This window comes from Artibeus jamaicensis, unplaced genomic scaffold (genome assembly GCF_021234435.1).
Source record: "Artibeus jamaicensis isolate MK-2021 breed Jamaican fruit bat unplaced genomic scaffold, CSHL_Jam_final contig_387, whole genome shotgun sequence".
In the NCBI taxonomy this organism is placed as follows: Eukaryota; Metazoa; Chordata; class Mammalia; order Chiroptera; family Phyllostomidae; genus Artibeus; species Artibeus jamaicensis.
The window spans coordinates 1379926-1403506 of record NW_026521812.1 but is presented as its reverse complement, the minus strand read 5'-3'; the positions used below and the strand labels follow the sequence as shown (position 1 = coordinate 1403506).

Sequence of the window (23581 nt, the reverse complement as noted above, 5' to 3'; positions counted from 1 at the left end):
GGATGGCTGCCTTGAGTCAGGTTATATAAGTATTGTTCTAACTTCACCATGGTGAAAGGAAAGGTGTATTTGTTGTCTTGAATTATAAACTGTTTGTCTTGAAAAATATTAACTCCTCTCTCCTTCTCGCCTCCTAATTATATAGCAAGTGCCCTTAAAATGTAAGCCATCTGAGCAGCACTTAAAATGTGACTCAGAAACTGTTCACCTGAGAAAAGACACACAGCTGCATTCTCCATGGACAGGGAGCTGCATTTTCTTCCCACAACCACCATCCCCAGTATTTATTTCTCTGCCCACTCGCTGCTGTGCATGTCAGCTGCCTCAATTTCTCTACAAGACGTATGTACATCTGCATACCAATACACCCAGAATACATTTATACAGGGCCCTGCCATCTGCCCTATCTCACTGTTTTAATAACTGGGTATATGAGTACGTCAGAGGGACATTCCAACAACAAGTATTCTAGGGTGACACTGGGGCCTCCTCCTTGGGTACCACTTACCAGCTATGTGTGTGTTTTATTTATCCTCTGTGCCTCAACTTACTCATTTATAAAATGAAACAATAGTACTTTCTACTCCATAGGCTCATTGATAGGATCCTTGACACAGTGCCTGGCATCAAGAAAGACCTCAAGAATTATTAGCTCAGTATTGTTCTCCATAATTTCCATTCTCATTTTAGTGCTGAACAGAGAGCGACAGAGGCCCAGAGAGGCTGAATGACTTGCTTGTGGTGACTCAGCCCTTCGTCAGGTCCCTGAACTCATGTGTTCTGACCGCACAGGGCTCTGTCTGCTAAGATAACTCACTTATTGCCTTCAGGAAATGCTCTAAGGAAGAGTGTTGTGGGAAGAAGGGACTGTAAGGTCATTGTAAAGTTTGCAAGTTGCAGATGACTGCTTCTATGGAGAGCCAGAAGAAACTCGATGGGGGCAGCCCCACTATTTCCTCTTTACTGGAGCTTCAGCTGCCGGAACTGTGCACAGCCACACCATTCACTCAACACAGAGCCACCGGGTGTCAGCTCTGGGCTGGAGACAGAAACTGACGGGCACTGGGGCAGGGCAGCCGAGGAGAGAAACGCGCAGGAGGCCCTGCTCTCATGGAGATGTTTTCTGAATGTGGGACACCATCCATCGAAGTATGCAATGTATTCAGGTATATGCATGTTTATACAAATGAGTGATGCAAAAGTCATACAGCAAAAGCAATGTTCTTTCTTTACAGCCACACCTTAATAAATAAGTCTATGTGCTTTTAGCCATGTTTTTGAATACTGCTGTTGGTGCTGGATAGCAAGTAGGACTTTAAAGTAAACGTACTGGAGTTTACCCATCAAAGAGTGTGTATCTCCCACTTCACTTGGGCATGTTCATGATTATCCCCATGGCACTGCTCAGCTCATGCTTCCTTCCAGCGGCAATTATCTCCAGACGTAGCTAACAATGCAAACACTCCCATCTCATTATGCCTCTGCTTCTGCTTGACCTAGCATTTCCCAGCTGGATTACCCAAGTTTGTTGGAAGTGCCTCTGAATACTTTTGAGATTAAGTCCACTTATCAAAGGTGAAGGTTTACCATTTAATGATTTTTTCTGACCAAGGTGTGCCAGGACCTACCTGGAATTCTGTAAAGAGGAGTGAAAGAAATACATTGCTGTGAGATTTTTGTGTGCAGACTCCTAAAATACCTATTTTCAAGATGCCATTATTGATTTTTATATGCCAGACCCACTGTTAGAAAACCAGTCCTAATATGTCATCTCTTGTATGAATATCTTCCCTTCCCTTTTGGAAATTAGCCTTTTGAGGCCAGGCACTTGATTTTCTCCACATCTGGCTATTTCTAAAGTGTCTTGATTAGTAGTAATGCATATATCATAGTAATTGTGGAAAAGTAAATTCAAATGTAGGTTGGAGTCTCTACTACTTGCTAACTTGCTTTGGAAGGAAAACAATAAAAGAAAGAACAGCATCAAAGACAAACCACCTGGAACCACTAAGGTATTGGAAAGAACAGCTGTTGGGAAACTCCAAGTTCAATCAGTAAGTATTTATTAAATATCAACATACATCGTCCAGTTTATTTCTCAAATCATTTTCACAACTAGCACTTCTTTTTATTCTCACAGAGGTAATGTGATTCTTTCATTAATATCGCCATCACTTGAAATTTTTAAAGAAACCATCCACAAGATAAAAGTGTGAGCAGAAATGAATAGAAAAAGTAAGAGGTCTAAAAATGATTCTTTAGCAGAAATTTGGAAGACATTATCTAGTGGAGACTTGGAAGTAATTAATAGTATTGGCTTGTGTGCACTGCTGACTGGGATTTTGAGGCAAATGAGGTCGATAGTGTGACCTCAGACTTTCCAATCGACAGGATGAAGATGGAAGAGACAGTAGTTGTCAAAACACTGTCAAAGGTGAAATATTTCCCAATAGGTTAACTCTGTAGTGGAAAGTAGATGCCTGATGTTTTGAGGGTGACCAGGACTAGGCTCAGACCTCTTCAGGGCTGTATCATGCCTTGATAAAGTTGTACAACTAAATGTAATAAAATGGAGAGGGCTTCCATATAGGCCTTGCTGAAGATCAACTCTTGAAGTTCTTTCTTGCCACAAAGATGTACAAAAAAATACCCGAAATAAAAACTACTGGTTAGGGTAAAAGCAGTATAACAATGAATGGATAGGCCACCCATGAAGAAGAGTCAAAGATACTAACAACCGTGGAACTTACGCAGGAACAACTGGAAGAATAAATCAATTAAGACATACCCTTTGCTCAGCTTATTCAAACCCACAGAGACTCAAGGACTATGTTGACTCAGAAAGTGGGAAATAGCACACAGGACAGCAGGTCTACCTTAGAAAACCACAGTTTAACATTTGCGGTCTTTGATAATTATTTGTGGTTTGATTCAGTACTGAGAAGAGCCGAGCCACAGACCACAGGGTGACTTGAGGTTGACAATGACCTTGAGTCAGGCTGCCTACAGCTATGAAGCTTCTTACTCCTATCTACTTGGTGATACCACTCTCAAAAATATTGTCCTTTTCTTGGCATTTTGCTATTTTTGTTAGTTTTTGTTTGCTGATATGCAGTTTTATAACAAAGAAATGTACATGTAAAAAAAGAATATTAACTACCCAGTAATTTATGGATAGAATATTATTAAAGCAGAATTTGGTTTTATTTTCTTGCTAACATTTTAAATGAAAAGGCATGAATTTATACTGAATTATAAGTATTTCACACAATGTGGATGAATGGCAGCCTATCTGTGACTATTCATTGAATTTACGTTTTTTAAAAGGTTTTGCAGTATTTATTCACAGTAAGGCATTTACGTGGACACGTCATTTCTTTTCCATGGGTGTCTTCTCTGCAAGCAGAGTGAGTGCGATGTGACAGGTATGTGTACACACACACACCATCATAATTCTCGTGAGTCTCAGTTTAAGAGACCTCTTTTACAGGGAGCCCAGCCTGACCCCTAAATCAGATCAATTGCCGTGTCCTGTGCTTCTGAATAAGCTGGGTCTCCTTGACTCTGGTGTTTACACTGTAACGTAATAACTCGTCTGAGACTGAAGGCTCCATGAAGAAAGAAGCCTTGTTTTCATTCACCTCAATGCCTAGAACAGCGCCTGAAAGTAGGAATGAATTACATTAAATGAATGAATGAATGAATGAAAAGTGCTCAAAGCAAGATGATTTAAAAATCATATTGTGTCAAGTACATTTTAACTTTTGAAAACTCAGAATGGATGCATAGGATGTTAAAGTAATTCTTCTTCATTAAATCTGATCCTCTCAAACAGCTCATTCCCCTCTGCTATTTGCTCCTGAACTACATGTGAAGTTACACTTTGAACTTAAAAACTATGAGCCAATTTTTAAAATAAGAAGGTAGGGCATTTAGTAGATAGTTTAGTGGCCCTTTTACAACATGTATATTTTCATCTAAAATGGAGGAGGAGGAATTACATGGACAGTTAGGTGTAAGTATGAAAAACGGCCCTCGTCGGAGCAACAGTGAGGATTTTGCAGTTAACATGCCCATTATAGAAGTGGAGGAGGAGGAGCCAGACAGAAAGAGCTTTTAATGACCAAAGCTAGAAAAATCTGAGCAGAAAATATAACAGTATTGGATGATAACTCAAAGTAAATGTTTATGAGTTCTTATTGACACATTTAAACAATCAAATAATTAAGTAAATGGAGGAGTTGACAGCTTTTCCTTGCAATAGTATTCCAACTAATATGGAGAAGTAAAGAGGGAAATTTAAAAAATCACCATTAATCGTGATATCTATGCAGTATCCATCGGTGGATACTAAAATCAGTGGGTATAAGTTTGAGGGGAAACAGGATATTTGCATGATCTCAAAGTATTTCCCCACAAGATATTTATTAATCACAAAGTGAGATCCTACAGAGAAAAATCTGGATACCGCCTCAACCACATGGTCAAGGCTAATGTCATCAGTAAAAAGACATGTTAATATCATACATGCTTTGGCGTGTTGCACTGAGAAAGACAACATAATATGTATGGTGTTCTTTTTCAAGATTTTATTTATTTATTTTCAGCGAGAGGAGAAGGGAGGGAGAAAGAGGAGAAAAACATCAATGGGAGAGAGACACATCCATTAGTTACCTCTTACGAGTGTGCTGACTGGGACAAAACCCACAACCCAGGCACGTGCCCTGACCAGGGAATCACACCTGCAACCTCTCTTTCGCCTCGTGAGATGATGCCCAACCAACTGGGACACACCAGTCAGGGCCTGTATATGGTGCAAAAGTGTACACTCCTGTGCAAAAGTAATAACCTCGCTAATCACGAGGAAACAGCAGATGAACCCAAACTGAGGAATATTCTAAGGAAGAGTTGATCAGAACTCTTTACAAGTGTCAAGAACCTGAATGCAAAGAAAGGCTAAGGGACTGTCACAGATTGGAGGAGATGAAGGAGACGTGACAGTTAATATTGTGTGGGGTCCTGGAACAGAAGAGGGGGCACTGGTTGAAAAACTGGTGAAATGACAGCAAGGTCTACAGTTTAGTAAACATATTACACCAACATTAATTTGCTAATTTCGAACCTTGTAGAATGGTTGGTTACACAGGAGGTGAAAATGGAGGAAACTAGATGAGCGAGTTATGAAACCTGACACTTTTTTTTTGCAACTTTTCTGTAATACTCAAATTAGTTCAAAATACAAAGCTTAAAAAATAATTAAAAAGCTTAATTAGTTCTGCTAGAATCATTTGTGTGTGTATGAACTATGTCCTGGAATAACATATCAGTAAAATAAAATCCCTGGTGCTGCTGTGTTTATATCAAAGAGGAGATGCTGCAACCAATACCCTCATTGTGTTCATTATAGTGTGTTAGTTCTAATAAGTGAGTGTAGTGCTAATATTTAGATTGTATTCTAAAGCTCCAAAAGCAAACTAGGTTCAATTGTTTATAGATATAAAAAAACTCTATATTTTCCCCTCTTTGAGGATTTTGGAAAGATTTGGGGGATTTTGTTCAAGTGTCAACTGCATTTATACACCCAACACAGAAACACCTAATTACATGAAGCGAATATTAAGACACGAAGGGAGAAATTAACAGCAATATAATAACAGTACTGGACTTCAATACCCCACTTACATGAATGGATTTATCATCCAGACAGAAAGTCAATAAAGAAACACCGGCCTTCAAATACTATGTGATCTCACTTATAAGTAGAATGTAATGAACAAAATAAACTAAAGAGCCAGGTAGAACCAGAGGCACAGAAACAAGGAACAGACTGGCAGCAGTAAGAGGGGAGGGAGGAGGAAGAGACTGGTCTAAAGGAGAAGGGACTAGCCAAAGAACATGTATGGAGAACCATGGACACAGACAATGGTGTGGGGACTGACTGTGGGAGCTGGGGCAGGCTGGGTGGGGGGTCCAAGGGCAAACACTGGCACAACTGTAATAGCATAAATAATAAAATATTTAAATAAAAAAAGAATACAAGTGACACTCCTCAGGGTGCAAAGCAGAAGGTTCATTCTGCTGCTTACTGTTTGGAGTGACTAAGTCACATAGAAACATAACAACAAACATAGAAATTAGAATTTTAGCCACTTGTCAGGAAACGTGGTCTTGGTTTACACATCTGGCACTCGCCAAAGCTTGCGAAACCTCTAACATTTGGGAGAAAGTATGTAGGGAATAGGTTAACTCCACCTCTTCGGTTTGCCAAAGTTTACCTGTGAATTAGGCTAAATAATCAGAAAGGAAAACAGCCTGGCCTTGCCTTTACCTGCCTCTTAATTATCTAAGAGGAAAGACCTTGGCTTTCACCAATAACTCCTGTATGTTGTACCCATTTGAAGAAAATGCACAGTATTTTTTGCAGAAGAAAGAAGGAAAGAAGGAAAGAAGGAAGAAAAGAAAGAGAGAGAGAGAGAGAAGACAGCTGCCTTAAACAACACATTAGACCACACAGATTTAATAACTGTGTATAGAACAGTGCACTCAAAAGCAGCAGAATGTACCTTCTTCTCAAGTGCATGTATAACGTTCTCCAGATAGATCACATGTTAGGCCATAAACGGTAAATTTAAGAAGACTGAAATCATTATCAAGAGTCTTTTCCAACTACAATAGTACAAAACTAGAAATAAATTACAAGAAGAAAACTGAACAAATAATAAAATACTGTATGTGGTAACTAAACAACATGCTACTAAAACCAATGGGTCAATGAATAAATCAAGGAAAACAATACCTTAAGACAAATGGAAATGGGTGTGAAACATGCCAAAATCTATGAGATGCAGCAAAAGCAGCTGCAAGACAGAAATTTATAGAAATTTGAAAGCAGTTGTAAGACAGAACAAGAAAAATCTCAAAGATGCAATTTAACTTTATACCTAAACGAATTAGAAAAAGAAGGACAAACAAGGCCTAAAGTTAGTAGCAGGAAGAAATAAAGATCAGAGCAGGAATAAATGAAATAGAGTCTAAAAAGACAATAAAAAAGATCAACGATATTAAGAGTTGGTTCTGCCCTGGCTGGCGTAGCTCAGTGGATTGAGCGCGGGCCTGCGAACCAGAGTATCGCGGTTCGATTCCCACTCAGGGCACATGCCTGGGTTGCAGGCCAGTTCCCGGCAGGGGACGCATGAGAGGCAATCACACATTGATGTTTCTCTCCCACTCTTTCTCCTTCCCTTCCCCTCTCTCGAAAAATAAATAAAGAAAATATTAAAAAAAAAAAGAGTTGGTTCTGTGAAAAGAAACAAAAATTAACAAACCTTTAGTTAGACTCACTAAAAAACAGAGAAAGTCTCAAATAAATAAATACAATCAGAAATAAAAAAGGGTTACAACTGATCCCAAAGAATACTATGAACCACTGTATACCAACAAATTGGACAAAATAGAAGAAATGGATACATTTTTAGAAACATACAGTCTTTCAAGACTGAATCATGAAGAAACAGAAAATCTGAATAGCCCAATTACTAGTAGATTGAATCAATAATAATAAAAAAAAACAAAATCCCAACAAACAAAAGTCTGGGGCCAGACTGCCTCACTGGTGAATTTTACCAAACATTTGAAAAAGATTTAATACCTATCCTTCTCAAACTCTGCCAAAAACTGAAGAGGAGGGAATGCGTCCAGACTCATGTCATCAGGGCAGCATTACCCTAATACCAAAATCAGATAAGCAAATCACAAAGGAAGACAGTTACAGGCCAACATCCCTGATGAACATATATGCAAAAATCCTCAACAAAATATTAGCAAGCCGAATTCAACAATACATTAAAAGGATCCTACACTATGATAATGTGGGATTTATTCCAAGGATAAGAGAATGGTTCAAAGTCTGCAAAGCAATCAATGTGATATACCATGTTAACTAAATGAAGGATAAAAGTCATACTGTTATTTCAATAGATGCAGAAGTATTTGATGAAATTCAATACTCATTTATGATTAAAATTCACAACAAAGCAGGTACAGAAAAAAACATCTCAGTATGACACAGGTCATATATGGGAAGTCCCCAGCTAACATCATACTCAGTGGTGAAAAACCGAAAGCTTTTCCTCTAATATCAGGAACAAGACAAGGATGCCTACTCTGGAGACTTTTATTCAACATAGTGTTGAAAATCCTAGCCAGAGCAATTTGACATAAAAAGAAATAATAGGTATCCAAATTGGGAAGGAAGAAGTAAAACTTATTTGTGAATAACATTTTATTAATAGAAAACCCTAAAGACTTCACCAAAAAATTATTAGAACCAAAAAATGAATACAATTACAGGGTACAAAATTAACATTTCAAATCTGTTGTATTTTTATATGCTAGCGAAGAATTAGCAGAAAGAGAAATTAAGAAAACAATCTACTTACAATTGGATCACAAAAAATAAAATACCTAGAAGTAAATTTAACTGAGGAGATGAAAGACCTGTACACTGAAAATTGTACGACACTTTAAAAAAGAAATTAAAGGAGATGCAAATAAATGGAAAAATATTCCATGCTTATGGATTGGAAGAATTAATATTGTTTAAATGTCCATATTACCCAAAGCAAGCTATCGATTAAATGCAATACTTATCAAAATCACAATGGTATTTTCTACAGAATCAGAACAATCCTAAAATATGTATGGAATCACAAAATATCCCAAATAACCAAAGGAATCTTGAGAAAAAAAGAACAAGGCTGGAGGTATCATGTGGCCTGATTTCAAACTATATTACAAAGCTATAGTAACCAAAACAGTATGCTATTGGCATAAATACAGGCATATTTGTAGATCAATGGAAAAGAATGAAGAGACTAGAATATACACTGGGGAAAAGAGTTTTTTTCAATCAATGATGTTGAGAAAATGGACAGTCATATGGGAAAGAATGAAACTGGATCACCGTCTTATGCCATACAAAAAAATGAACTCAAAATGGATTGAAGACTTGTATGTAAGACTGGAAACAAAACTCCTAGAAAAAAGCACAAGGTAAGCTCCTTGACATCAGTCAATCTTGGTGATAATTTTTGGGGGTCTGACACCAAAGGCAAGGGAAACAAAAGCAAAAGTAAGCAAGTGGGACCACATCAAACTAAAACACTTAGCACAACAAAGGAAACCGCTAGCAAAGTGAAAAGGCAACCGAATGGTAGGAAATATTTGCAAATCAGATATTCAATAAATGATTAATATCCAAAATATATAAAGAACTCATACAATTCAATAACAAGAGAAAAACAAACAATAAATATAATTTGAAAATGGGAAGATGATCTGAATAGAGAATTTTCCAAAGAAGACATGCAAATGACCACCTGGCACATGAAAAGATGCTCAACATCACTAATCATCATGGAAGTGCAAACTGAAACCACAATGAGATATCACCTCATATCTGTTATTATCAAAAGACAAGAAATAACACGTGTTAGTGAGGATGTGGAGAACATGGAATCCTTGTGCACTGTTAGTGGGGATGTAAACTGGTGCAGACATTGTGGAAAACAGTACAAAAGCTCTTCAAAAAAATTAAAAACAGAGCTACCATATATTCTACTAGTAATTCCAAATCTAAGTATTTATTTGGAGAAAACAAAACACTAATTAGAAAGGACTCATATGCTCCTATGTACATAGCAGAATTATTTACAATAGCCAAGACAGGTAAACAACCTAAGTGTCCACCTGCGGATAAATGGATAAAAAGGATGCAGGATGTGTGTGTGTAATAAAGAATGAATACCTGCCACTTGTGACAACGTGGATGGAATTTGAAGGTATTATGCCAGTGAAAGACAGGTATCATGTGGTTTCACTTGTATGTGGAATTTTAAAAAAGCAAAACAAACAAATAAACAAGCAAACAAAATGAAACCAGACTTACAGAACAGATTGGTGCTTGCCAAAGAAAGAAGGGTTGGCAAAATGGGTGAAGGGGATGGAGGTACAAACTTCTAGTTGCAAAATAGGTCATGGAGATGTAATGTCCAGCATGGGGACTATGATCAATAACATTGTTTGAACTCTGGATGGTAATAGATAGTGATAGACTCATGGTGGCATAGAAATGCAGAATCATCATGTTGTACACCTAAAACTCACATAATATTCTATGTCAATAAAAAGGGGGCGTTCCAAGAAAAAAAAACTCCATTTTTTTCTCTATACCAGACATGCAAAAGAAAAAAAGAAATCAGGTGAATGAAACATTCTGGTTCATTGCATGCCAACTGACAGAGTTTAAACTTAAGAGCAAAACCAAAAACAGTGCAGTTACCTTGTCATGGATTAGTTACAAGTTTTATTTCCAAAAATAATCAAAGGGCACCACATATCTGTACGTGGTCGTCTCTGAAAGAGGGAAAACGACCAGGAGAGGAGACCTTTCTTTGGAAACGCTGCTTTTTTCTAGACCCGGTTCCTTCGGATCAGAACCTTTCTTTCAGGGATGTTGGTTTTGTAAAGCTCAGACACCACCTCCAGCTCCGGGGAGTTCCCTATTTAAGTGCAACAGGTCTAGGTGGCCGCAGCGCGCAATCCACCCGCGCTTCTCCGAGCAGCCCTGGCGAGGGTGGCGGGAGCCTGCGACGCGCGGATCAAAGCCTAGTGTGGGGTTACTATGGGCCACGGTGACCACCGTCAAACTTCCTCCTGCCCCAACTGCAACCAGCACGGAAAAGTGTGAAGCGCGCAGTCGGTGCAAACTTGGCTCAGAACTAAGCGCAGCAGTGAGTTTCTACCTGGGGCTCTCCGCGCTGCAAACTAGGCGCAGGACGGTGTAGGCATTGTCCAGGTCTGGCCGGGACGGCCCACTTACCTGCACGTCCCGTTGGCGCGGCCGCCAGCAGCAGCAGAGGCGGCAGCAGCAGTGGGAGGGCCGGACGGCCGGGCTCCGGGGCCCTTCTGGCCGCCGCCCTCGCTGGGGGTCTGGAGCCCCACATGGGCGGCGGATTCGGGTCACATCTCCACGGAAGGCCGGCAGCGCCCGACGCCCCGAAGGCCCAGGGCGGCGGCGGCTTCCCTCTGCGCCCGGGTCCCGAAGCTCAGGCTGCGCGCCGAGCTGCCCTGGGCTCAGGGCTGGGGGAGGCGGTGCCAGGTCCGCGCCCCACCCTCGTCCCGCTGGAGTCCCAGGCTGGACGCCGAGGCGAGGGGAGGGTCCCGGCGATTTCTGGTCCCTAGCCACTCCTTGTTTCGGTTCTGATCGTGTGCGCTTCAACCAATGAGGCCACTACTAGAGGTAAAACCTCACTGCGGTAGAGTGAGAGGAGAAACATCACAAATCACTGAAAATTGATTCTAGTAACCAGGCCTCATTGCCACCTCCCGAAAAATTTTGAAATGTCAGAGTTCGGTGCTGGAAGAAGAATGAAATGGTTTATTCATTTCTCAACATACTGCCACACATTGCATTTGATTACATTTAATCCTCGCCACCTGCAGTTAGGTATTGTCCCACTTTACGGATGAGGAAGGGGAGACTCAGAAAGTGAGGGCTCACCCTGAACGCAGTCTCCAAGCCTGTGAGCCGTGGTGTAGAGACTTCCAAACAGGCCTGATGCTCCGTCTCATGCTCTTCATAGTGGGAAGGCAGGTTTGCAATTAAGAAACGTGTGGAAACGGTATAAGGAAAATCAGAGAGGCAGTCTTGGCTCGAGGCTTTGAAAGGAGTTATAAAGATTGGGCACAGCCTTAAAACAGAATAAACGATTTATTGCAGGTGTGTTGCCTTTCTTTCTCTCATGAATACCTGTTTACAAATGTACAGATAATGTGAAACGACCCTAAAATTCGCTCAACTACCTTTATCTTAGAAAAAAGAATCTTCTTCAATAATTGAAAAAAGATTATTCTATTTTTTTTATGGGAGTGAGTGAGAAGATTGTCAAGATTTTCAGAGTCCCCTAAACAAGTTACCTCCCCCTCCCCAGAAAGACTTGGAAACAGGATGAATCCAGGCTAAGACTGTCTCTGACTGGACTTGGCTTTGGGATGCAGAACCCAGGACTCTGCAAACTCTATTTCTTGTGGCCAGGCCCTTTAGATTCCACCAGTAGAGGGCGCTAGAGGAACACTGGAAGCTGGAGGGGGAGCTCAGGGTCTTCCAGCTTCATATTTCTGTAGTCAGCATAGCGCCCCAGGGTCGGTATTACGGCGGGAGCTGCTGCCGGTTTCCTGCTTCTTCCTTGACGCCCAGCGTTAGCCTTGTTGCCCAGCATTAGCCTTGTTGCCCTGCCTCAAGGATACCAGCAACGGGCTGGCCAGGCCCCATTTCCAGAGGTCTGAGTTGCAGTTTCCCGGCTTCTTCCAAGATGTACCCCCCCCTGCCCCACACCCCCCCCACGTTTGTTTCTTTAGCCCTAGGACTGCTTCCGGTAGTTACTCTGTCTCACTCTCAGAATCCCCTTTTCATTGTACTTTTTAAATTCTCCGACATCGGTTTACCCAGTTCCTCGTAGGAGATTCTTTCTGTTAAAATAACTGGTATGGCTTCTGTTTTCCTGGCTGGATTCTTACTGATTTGGTAAACGTTTAGGAAGGGCTGAACATATTAGGAAAGATTCTAGGATAGTATTAGATCATTGGCATTATCTTGAGCTGCTGTTCTTACTAACTGAAAATTACATTAGTTTAGCTCCATTATCATTTTAAGTCTAGTGGATTAGTAAATATAATGCATGTTTGGCACAAAGATACTGTGCGCCAGTTACTTTTTGGTATCTGAGCTTTAGGACTTGTATGCATTTCTGTTCAAACACGAACGGTTCGTGGCCCTAAAGGGGCTAAAGCAGACATATGCATGGCCCTCCATCCCTTCTCCTGTGATGTGATCTGTTCTTAACTTGAGCAATAACAGTTCATTGTCTCCTCCTACTAGGAGGTGGGAAAGGGTAGGTACCTGGGACTTGGAGTCCTTCCCCGTAAGTGGGGCATACCTTGTTTGTGAGCCAGTAATCTGTATCCTCCTCCGTTCATCTGTCCCTTCCCACTAGTCAGAATTTCTCAGGTCTCATACCTGTTTAGCAACCTATCACTCTGCACTCAGTACACCTGTGGTTTTTGTAGGCTGAGTGACTCTGAGCAACTGCTGGGCGTGTAGTTGATGTTTCCCGTGCATTAAATTGAAGAGTGGAGCTCTGACTTTTGTTTTTTACCTCTGACCCAGGACTCACCTTAGGGAGTTTCTTCTGTGCTTTTAAATTCTCACTCACCCCAGTTCCTCCCAATCTAAATCTTCCTAGTCAAAAAATAAACAGAATATTCTTCAGGAGATTTCTGAAATGAGTCAACACACTTAAATGGGTATTTTGTTCTGCTATAAAGATTATGCTTCTTGCCATGATTTATCATGCTGAGATCTTAATTTTTGGAGCCCGCTGTATGGGTTTTTGGGCTTTCTGGTCAGGAACGTCATACACAAATACCTCCCACCCTCAACCCCAGCAGTAAATACTACAAACAAACAAACAAAATACAAGCTTTTCCTATTGCAGTTTAAATCGTTTCCAGGAATGATGATAATAAGGTCTTCTCTTCTTCCTCCTCCATCATCATCATCACCTGAAGTTACTGATTTCTTACTCTGAGCCAGTTTTTATGCTAAGAATTTTACATTTACTGCCTTCTTAGATCCTTGCACCAGCTCTGTGAGTGAGTCATGGTACCCTGAGTTACAAAATGTTAATAAACAACAGAACTGGAATCTGAATCCTGGTTAATCTAATTCCAAAGTCTACGCTTTTAATGACTTCCTTTTATGCCTCTGTCACTTAAGAAAATCAAGCAAATACTTTTGAGGGGTGAACTGCAAAATAACACACATATTGAGGTGTATACTTATTAATTTAAGAAAATGCAGCATTGGTGCAATTTTCATATTGTAAACTCAATTGTGAATGGCAATAGATACCCATTCCCGGACACTTTGGTGTTGCAAGGCAGGTTCAGAATGTAGTAAGGTGACTGCTGCAAAAATAAACCAGAAAATTAGGGGACAGGTAGTGGTGGGAAAGAGTTGGCAGGATAAAGTTCTTTGGAAAGGGTTGGGGTAGGCCAAATTTGAGGAAAGGAGAGAATATTGGGAGTGGATAAGCATCCAGTGCTGAGATTTCTAAAATCCTTTTGGCGTACTCTGCCATTCTTTGTGGGTATTTAAGGCCACTAGCAATTTTTGTATTATGCCCTCTGCTTAAATCCAAATAATACGTACTATTTAAAATCCTATAGTATGCGATCTCATCATGTTTCTTGACTTTTTTTCAATTTTTTGAGAAGTGGTTCATGCATTTTAAAAGATTAAAAAATTTAAGTACAATTCACATACAGAAAAATGCACAAAGATAGATGCTACAGCTCAACGAGTTATCACAAAGGGCAAATGTTGATATGCATCCCACAAGTTAAGAAACAGAGACCTGCTAACCCCGCAGAGGCCTCTCTCTTACCCTTCACATCTTCCCCGTATCAGTGTGGATTCCATTGTGTCTGGCTTCTCTCATTCAACATTATACTATGAGAGTCATCCACGTTGTTGCTCATAGTTGTGTAATGCTGTGAAGTCTGACTATGCCACAATATTGTTTATTCATTCTGTTTTCGATGAACTTTGTTTCTGGTTTGGAGCTATTGATGGTAGTGTTGTTTGAAGATACTCATTGTGTCTCTTGCTTAGGTGCACATTTTCTGCCAGATATGTACCCAGAAGTCTAGCTGGTGGATCATAGGACAGACATGATTTCACCTTAAGTAAATAATGCGGAACCTGTTTGCCAAAGTAGTTGTAATGATGTACATGCTTGTTAGCTCTAATGAGAGTTTGTCTTCTGCATTCTTGTCAACACTTGGTATTTTCAAGCTTCATAATTTTAGCCATTTTAGAGGGTGTGCGGTGGTATCTCATTGTGGTTTTCATTTTCATTTTTCTGACAATTAATGACATTTAGAACTTTTTCTTAAGTTTATTAGCCATTTGTGTTATGATCTGATCAAGTTTCTTGCCTATTTTTTCTATTAGATTGTATTTTTATTTTGTTTTTAATTTGTTTGAAGGAATTTGTTACACGTGCCAAACATAAGCCCTTCAGCAGTTGTGTATGTTGCAAATACTTTTCCTCTTGCTGTGGCTGGCCCTTCTACTCTCGTACTAGGGTAATAAAAGAAGTTCTTAAATGTAATATAGTCTACTTACCATTATTTCTCTTATGGTCGTTATATTTTGTGTCCTGTTTAAAAAATGTTATCTCACTCTCAGGTCATGAAGATATTCTTCTAAGCTATCTTCTGAAAGCTTTACTGTTTCATTTTTTCACATTTCAAATGATGACATGCCTAGAATTGATTTTTATATATGATGTGAAGTAGGGGTTCAAGTTTTATTTTAATGTGAGTCCAGTTGACCCAGCACTATTTTCTCCACCCTTTCCTTTCAGCTGTTCAGTCCCACCTCCTTCATAAGCTCCATGTCATGCACGAATATAGACTCTGTTCCATTGGCCTGTCTGTTACTATTCCAGCACCACACTGTTTTATAATTACTTTATCCTTGCCCTAGTAGAGCAAGTCCCTTTATTTTGCTCTTATGTGAGTATCTTGGATATTTTTTGCCCTTTGCAGTTTGATATACATTTTAGAATCACTTGCCAATTCCCACGAAACAACTGACTAAAGTTTTTTTTTTAAGTTTTTATGAAGGCATGGCATATATAAAGGGCATAAAGTACACTAATCTTAAGGTTTTCATTTATACACAACCATGTTACCAACCTTAGATCAAAATATAGACTATTTCCAGCATGCCAGGAGGTTCCCCCCGGCTTCTTCCCAGAGCCCTGCAACATGGGAGATCGCTGTGTCCACTTCGTTGCCACCTGACTCCTGTTTGATCTTCTTTCCCCTCCCAGTGAATGGAACCACATAGTCTGTATCCCTTTGTGTCTGGCTTCTTTTGCTCAACAGAATATCTTTGAAGTTCGTTCATGTTGTTATATCTATCGATAGTTTTTATCTTTTTCCTTAATTGCTGGGAGTGATCCGTGATAAGTTTCTTATTATCTGCATTTGTTCATTTTTATGCCAAAAACAAATGAGGTTTCTAGAACATACAGTGAACATACAGCGCTGATTTTGAAACTTTTCCATCTTGTGGCACACGTAAACTAATTACTAAAATGCTGCGGCACGTTAGAAAATATATTTTTTGCTGATCTGATGAAAATAGGTATAATTTTGATATGGTCACAGCAGGTAGGGATGGTGTTGGCTGTTGTCATATTTTTATTTGACAGTCAAGGGGAAAAGAGGTCAGTGCCCCGGACTAAATATGGAGGTATCGCACATTTTAAAAATTCTTGTGGCACACAGGTGGAAATCACTGACATACAGCAATAACTGTGTTGGTTCTGCACGCCCCATTCTTCTACCTCGGGGTGATGTGATGAGAGCCAGGTGGAGGCTGAGCATGCACCACAGCTGAGGACGCCCCAGCCCGAAATCTGGAGGTTTGTACGACTACACACTGCTCAGCAGCCACTATCACGTTTCGAGAGAGGGAGCGAAATGCTGTCCCTGATTGCAACAAGTTTTCTGGAAAGTAAATGAATTCTTATCTCCAGGGACACAAAGGGGAGAGTCCCTACTGTGGACTGCAAACATTTGGCTTTGAGGGAGATAAGTTTTATTGTCCTTTGAATGGGAACATGTGGCTCCAACTCTAACAACCTTGCAATGAGAGAAACAAATGAGACTAGAGGAGACATTGTAAAGGTACAGTAAGACAATGTGGTAGGCTAAAAAACTAGTGACATAGCATATAGAGACCTACATGTATGGACATCCAGTGAATGACCTAGGGGGTGTTTTAGATTAATGGGGGAAAGAATGGGACTTTCAGTGAATTATGGGAAAATCGCCTTATTTCATACCACATACAAAAATAATTTGAGGTGCATTAAAGAGCTATTATGGGTTAAATAATATCCCCCTCAAGTTCATATAATGAGGGTCTAAGCCCCAGTTCCTCAGAAAATGACCTTGTTTGGAAATAGGGTTGTTGCAGATGTAATCAGTTAAGTCAGGGTGAGGTCCTGCTGGAGTAGGGTGGGCCTGTAAGCCGTATGATTGTGTCCTCATACAAAGAGAAATTCGGGTGAAGACACGCACACAGAGAGAGTGCCACGTGAACAGAAAGGCAGAGATTGGGGTCATGCATCTACAAGCCCAGAACACCCCAGACTGTCAGTGACCCCCTGAAGCCAGGGGAGGGGCATGAGACAGATTCCTTTTTTCAGCCCTCAGAGCGAACCAACACTGCCAACACTTTGACTGCAGACTTATAGCCTCCAGAACTGTTTGTTCTCTGTGAGACAACAAGCCAGTTCAAGAACTGAATGTAAAGGCAAAAGTAGAATGATTTTAGAAGACTGTATATATAGGGCATTCTATATACGTATATTCTGGATATGAGGCAATTATCACTTAATTTCAAGAACATCTTAACTAAGGGATTTGTGATGTTTTGGTCATTTCTTTTCTATTGGGAGGTTGAGAACTACTGAGGAAAATGGAAACAATTCTCCTAATAGAAACGTTGGCTTCTGGAAGGGTAATAAATAGCCACAGAGGTTACTTTAGTCAGGAGCATAAAGAATAGTGGTAATAAAGGAGATGAAAATCCTGGCGAATGCAAATGGCCTTGGCATACGTGATCACCAAAATAGATCTCAATGCAGCAACTGTTGGTGTAATGATTCAGCTGGTGGTCACACCTGCCTCCTGGGCATGCTAATTAGCCAGAGGATATTAAAAGAAATTAAAGAGTCCTGTTTTCTGATATAGAAAGACAAAACCACAACATTAGCAATCTAGCTTGCTCCAAACCCGGAGGTAGTTCGGCTTTACTCTTTTGCAGTATAGTTCCCTCTGCTGGATAATTTAAGTAATTTAGATCTGAAGAGTTTTGAAAGTTCTAGGTTAGCATGTAGGTCACTTTGGAGTTTTTATTTCAAAATGGGCTAGAATAATCATGACACTCACAAAGAAAAGCAAAACTGGTCAATTAGCACCAAGTTACTATAGAGGCAACAGTTGACACATTAGAATTCATTAAAATTAACAACAGTTGTTCATCAGAAAAATGTCTGTTAAAGAGACTGAGGAAGTACAGAGCAGAAGGAATATGCAGTACATGTATGAATCAAAAGAAGGCAGGAAATGTGAATAGTTCATACAAATTGATGAGGGAAAATAGACACCCAATATAAAAATAGACAAATGCTTCAACAGGTACTTCAACATGGTGTCCATCCGTAGCGTATAGGTAGGTGTGTGTAAATCCATGCTTGTGTACTTCACTGTCTGTCTTCCCCAGTGAGGACTTCCATGAGGGTCAGAATTCCTCTTTTGCTTACTGCCTGGTACCGAGGAGGTACACAATGAACATTTGCCGAATGAATGACAAAACCTTATTTTTAAAACCAAAATGTAATTTTGGAATTTTGTCTTTTCTCAGATGTTGAACATTAAGATTTAGCATTTACGATCCAACTTAAAACACTGCAACTCTAGAAAGAGATGATTATTCTGGTAGTAAAAACCTGGGAGAGAATACGGAAGGGCAGATTTATAGGTAGAACTGTGATTGGTAGAACCTGCTTGGTCTGAATTCAGAGTCTTCCTGGAGTTGGACAGGGTTCCCAGGCTCAGAAGGGCGAAAGCAGAAGTAGAGGCTGAAGTAGCGTGAGCTCCATCCTTCACCGTCTGTATGCACGGAACCTGGGAAAAGCCCCGCCAGCCGCCGGATGTCACTGTGCTCTCACGCTCCTGAGTCTGGCTGTCCTGCAGGGTTTATTGCGCCTGGACATGCGATGTCCTAGTTTACAAACCCGACAGAGGGCAGAGACCCGCCGGTGCAGACCTTCTCCATACGGGGTCACTTTCTTCCCACAGAAAACTGAGTTTTGGCTCTGAACAGCACAGAAAGGTTTGGAACAGATGAGCCATCTCAAGTTCGGTCTCAGCCCTCAAACCGTGCTCAGGAGCAGGGGCTCCGCTGCCACTGACCTTTCTGTCAAGAGTGACTGGCTGCACTACAGGCCCAGGCCTGGAGGCCAGGACTGGAAATCACTGGGGTTCCACAGCTGGTTTAGACTACGTTCAAAGACAGTGCCCCGTTCCTCCCTGCGAAAGAAGAAACCAAGAAATGAAAAACACGGTTTAATGACCAATTTATGTCAAAACATAAAAGTTGCTGTCATTTTGAAAGAACTATATGACCACACAAGCTTACAGTTTGACTCAGAAGTATAGCTTTAGTCACTCCTATTAAGATTTTCAACCTAAGGCATTACCTGTTCGTCTCCCATACTTACATAAATACAAGTGTCATGAAGTTGGCCAGTTGCCATACCCCCTTACCCACTGCTTCCCAGCAACCCCCTCGGGGTGCTCACATTTATCATTCATATCAGGGTATGATTTGATCCAGCAGGACTTTCTATATTCCCAATAGGAGTATTTCCTTTAAAATTCATTCATTCAGCTATTCGACAATTATTTATTGAGCACCACTCTCTGAGTACTGAGCTCTGTTTTGGAGCTGGGGACTCGGCAGAACCACAACAGACAAAGTCCCTTTTACGGTGGAGCCTATATTCCAGTGTTTAAATAGATATTAAAATTTTACCCTAAAGGGATAAATCGCCCAGATTGTTTGGAAGCTCAATGAGTAAGTGAGTCTTTGGCGAGCCCCCCCCCCCCGCCACACCCCCAGCCCCGCCACACACACACCAGGCACAGGGCAGCCGCCTGGAGCGGCTACTTTCTGAATGTCCACTTTGGCTTTCTCCAATCAGTTCACAACAAGGCAAAGAGATTTCTTTCTCAGGCAAATCTATCCTGTGGCTTTCTTGCTATCTTGCTACAAGAAATGTTGATCATTGCTCTTAAGATAAGAGCAACGATCTCCACCGTGGCTGAGATTTGGCCCCCGCCTCTTTCTCCAGTGCCATCTGGCACCGCCCTTCCCTTTGTCTCTTTCTCACTCTCTACAGATTTATTGCCCATTTCTCAGCTCCTCTCATGGCCAGGTACTCTTCCTCATCAAGATATCAGTGAGGTGTTTCACAAAACTTGAACAGGTACTTCAAAAATTCATAGGGGATCAGAAAGGGTCCCGCTAGCCAAAGTGATTCTCTTTGAAGGAAGAACAAGTTTGGAGGAATCATGCTAGCTAATGTGAAACTATACCATAAAGCCACAGTAATCAAAATAGCATGGTATTGGCATATATACAGACACTTAGATCAATGGAACAAAATAGAGATCCCAGAAATAAACCCACACTTTGTAGTTAATTAATATTTGACAGAGGAAGCAAGCATACACAGTGGGCTAAAGATAGTTTATTCAATAAATGGTGTTGGAAAATTGGACAGACAAGTGCAGAAAAATGAAACTAGATCACATTTTACACCACACACAAGAATAAATTCAAAGTGGATTAAAGATTTAAATGTTAGATCTAAAACCGTAAAAATCATAGAAGAAAACACAGGCAGCAAAATCTCAGACATTGCTCACAGCAATATTTTATCAGATATATCTCCTCAGGCAAGGGAAACAAATGAAAAAAATAAACAAATGGGACTACATTAAACTAAAGCAGTTTTGCACAGCAAACTAAAAACTTTTTGCATCAACAAAATAACAAGACAACCCACAGAATGGGAGAACATATTTACCAATACATCTCATTAAAGGTTAATACCCAAAATTTATAAAGAACTTGTAAAACTCAACAAACAAACAAATAAACAAACAACCCAGTTAAAAATGGGCAAAGGACCTGAATAGACATCTCTCCAAAGAGGACATACAGATGGCCAATAGACATATGAAAAGATGCTCAATGTCACCAATCATTAGAGAAATGCAAATTTAAGCACAATGAGATACCATCTCACACCTGTCAGAATGGCTGTCATCAATAAGTCAATGAACAATGTGTCACCAATGATGTGGAGAAAAGGGAACACTCATGCATTGTTGATGGGAATGCAGATTGGTGCAGCCCCTGTGAAAAGCAGTATGGAGATACCTTTTGGGTACCTCGGCAATCCCACTTCTGGGAATATATCCGAAGAAATCCAAAGCACTAATTCAAAAGGACATATGCACCCCTATGCCCATTGCAGCATTATTTACAATCGCCAAGATATGGAAGCAGCCCAAATGTCCATCAGCAGATGAGTGGATAAAACAACTATAGGACATTTACACAATGGAATACTACTCGGCCATAAAAAAGAAGAAAATTTTACTATTTGCGACAGTATGGATGGACAGAGAACATTATGCTAAGTGAGATAAGCCAGTCAGAGAAAGACAAATACCATGTGATTTAACTCATATGTGGAATTTAATGAACAAACCAAACTAGCAAGCAAAATAGACTCATAGAGAACAGGGTGAGAGGCAGGGAGAGGAGGTTGGGGGTGGAGGATTTGAGCAAAAAGGAAAAAGGACTCATGGATGTGGAAAACAGTGTGGTGATTGCTGTGGGGAGCGGTGTATAAGAGGCTAAATGGTAATGAAAAAATACAATTAAAAAAAGAATTGTTAAAAAATACATTGAATCCTTAATTTTACCTCTTTGTTTCATCTTTTCCCCCCTCAGATTTCCATAAAGTTGTTCTAAAACTTTATTTTTAAATGAAGACTTCTCATAATAGTATTCATGTATGCTAGTGGTAGTAATAAAAAGATAGATATAAAACAAAAATGTTTTACCAGTAGTATTTCAATATATTGTTATTTTATTATTTTTCAGGGTTGCTAAAATTTATGCATTATTACTAGTTAACATTAACTTCAGTATGGCAAGAAGTTTTTAATAACTTTCATATATTTATGTGTACATATTACCCGTATATTTCTGCAAACAATAACCACAAATAAGAAATAATTTTTTTAATGTATCATTTCACAACTTTCCACAAGCCTACCAAATTCCACACTGTGCACTCTATAATGTGATATTTATTTCCATTCTCCAGTAGCCCCAACTATGTGATAAAAAATGAAATTGAAATTATCTAGCTTGGCATAATATTCTTATGTCTATCTGACCTAATAGCTTTAAAAGTCTTCGATTATTAAACTTTAGTCTTTGACTCTATTCACTTATATAATAGAGCTATTTCCTCATATAATTCTATTAGCACAATGTCTAGTCTGGTGGGATTAGCCTGGGTCCTACAGTGAGACTCAGCTTTCTCATATGTGCAACAGAATTAATGTTTATGTCATATTTTGCTGTGAGATCAGTTAAGAAAAATCTATGTGGCCTCTTTCCGTGCCTCCACAGCCACAGCTTGTGGTCCCAAGAAGCATCTGAAACGTGTAGCAGCTCCAAAGCATTGGATGATGGATAAACTGATCAGTGTGTTTGATCCTCAGCCATCTACCGGCCCCCACAAGCTGGGAGGATGTCTCCCTCTCATCATTCTCCTAAGAAACAGACTTAAGTATGCCCTAACAGGAGATGAAGCAAAGAAAATCTATGTGCAGCAATTTATAAAGATTGATGTCCAAACCAATGCAACCTCCCCTGCTGGTTTTAAGGATGTCATCAGCATTGACCAGACTGGAGAGAATTTCCATCTGATCTATGATACCAAAAGTCGCTCTGCTGTTCATGGTATTACAGCAGAAGAAGCCAAGTACAGGCAATGCAAAGTGAGGAAGGTCTGTGAGGGCACAAAAGGGATCCCTCATCTGGTGACCCGTGACGCTCACGCCTTCCGCTACCCTACTCCTTTCATCAAGGTGAATGGCACCATTCAGACTGATTCGGAGATGGGCAAAATTACAGATTTCATCAGTTTTACACTAGTAACCTGTGTTTGGTCACCGGAGGTGATAACCTGGGAAGAATTGGCGTGATCGCCAACATAGAAAGACATCTTGGTTCTTTTGACGTAGTTCACGTGAAAGATGCCAATGGCCACAGCTTTGCTGCCGGCTTCCCAACATTTTTGTTATCGGCAAAGGCAACAAACCATGGATGTCCCTTCCCCATGGAAAGAGCGTCCAACCTCACCACTGCTGGAGAGAGAGAGACAAGAGACTGGTGGCCAGGCAGAGCAGTGAGGGATGCGAGGTCTCGGTGACAGGACTGCAAGAATTGTTTGAAGTTAATGAAAGATAATACAGCATGAAAAAAAGAGTCCATGTGTAGAAGAGCTTGGAAAACAGATGCTTTAAAAATGAAAGTATTACTGTGAACGAGAGAAAATATAAGAGGAAAGAAACAAAAAAAGAGAAGTGGCTGTGTACTGGGTTCCAGGACTTCCCACAGATCCTCTCACACCCGTGCTGTGAGGCAGGTATTGTTATCCCCATTTGAAGGCTGAGGACACTCTGGCAGTGAAAGGTTAAATAACCTCTTGATGTCACTGACGGAAAAGTGTCTGGGCCACAATTCGCATCTAGCTTTTTGAATTCCAAGCCCTGCCTTCTTCTGTCC

General features: G+C 40.4%; 1 protein-coding gene and 1 pseudogene across 1 annotated transcript in view; one reads left to right on the top strand and one right to left on the bottom strand.

Annotated features, from left to right (window-relative positions):
* IL20RA (interleukin 20 receptor subunit alpha) overlaps window positions 1–11161 on the bottom strand; it is a 34807-nt gene extending 23646 nt beyond the window's left edge. Inside the window, exon 1 of the mRNA XM_037148811.2 lies at window positions 10880–11161. Within this exon, the coding sequence (XP_037004706.2) occupies window positions 10880–11003 (124 nt within the window). The 5' untranslated portion in view covers window positions 11004–11161. The remainder of the gene's footprint in view (window positions 1–10879) is intronic.
* Window positions 11002–23205, top strand: LOC119051849 (40S ribosomal protein S4-like; annotated as a pseudogene).
* Window positions 23206–23581: the final 376 nt, after the last annotated feature.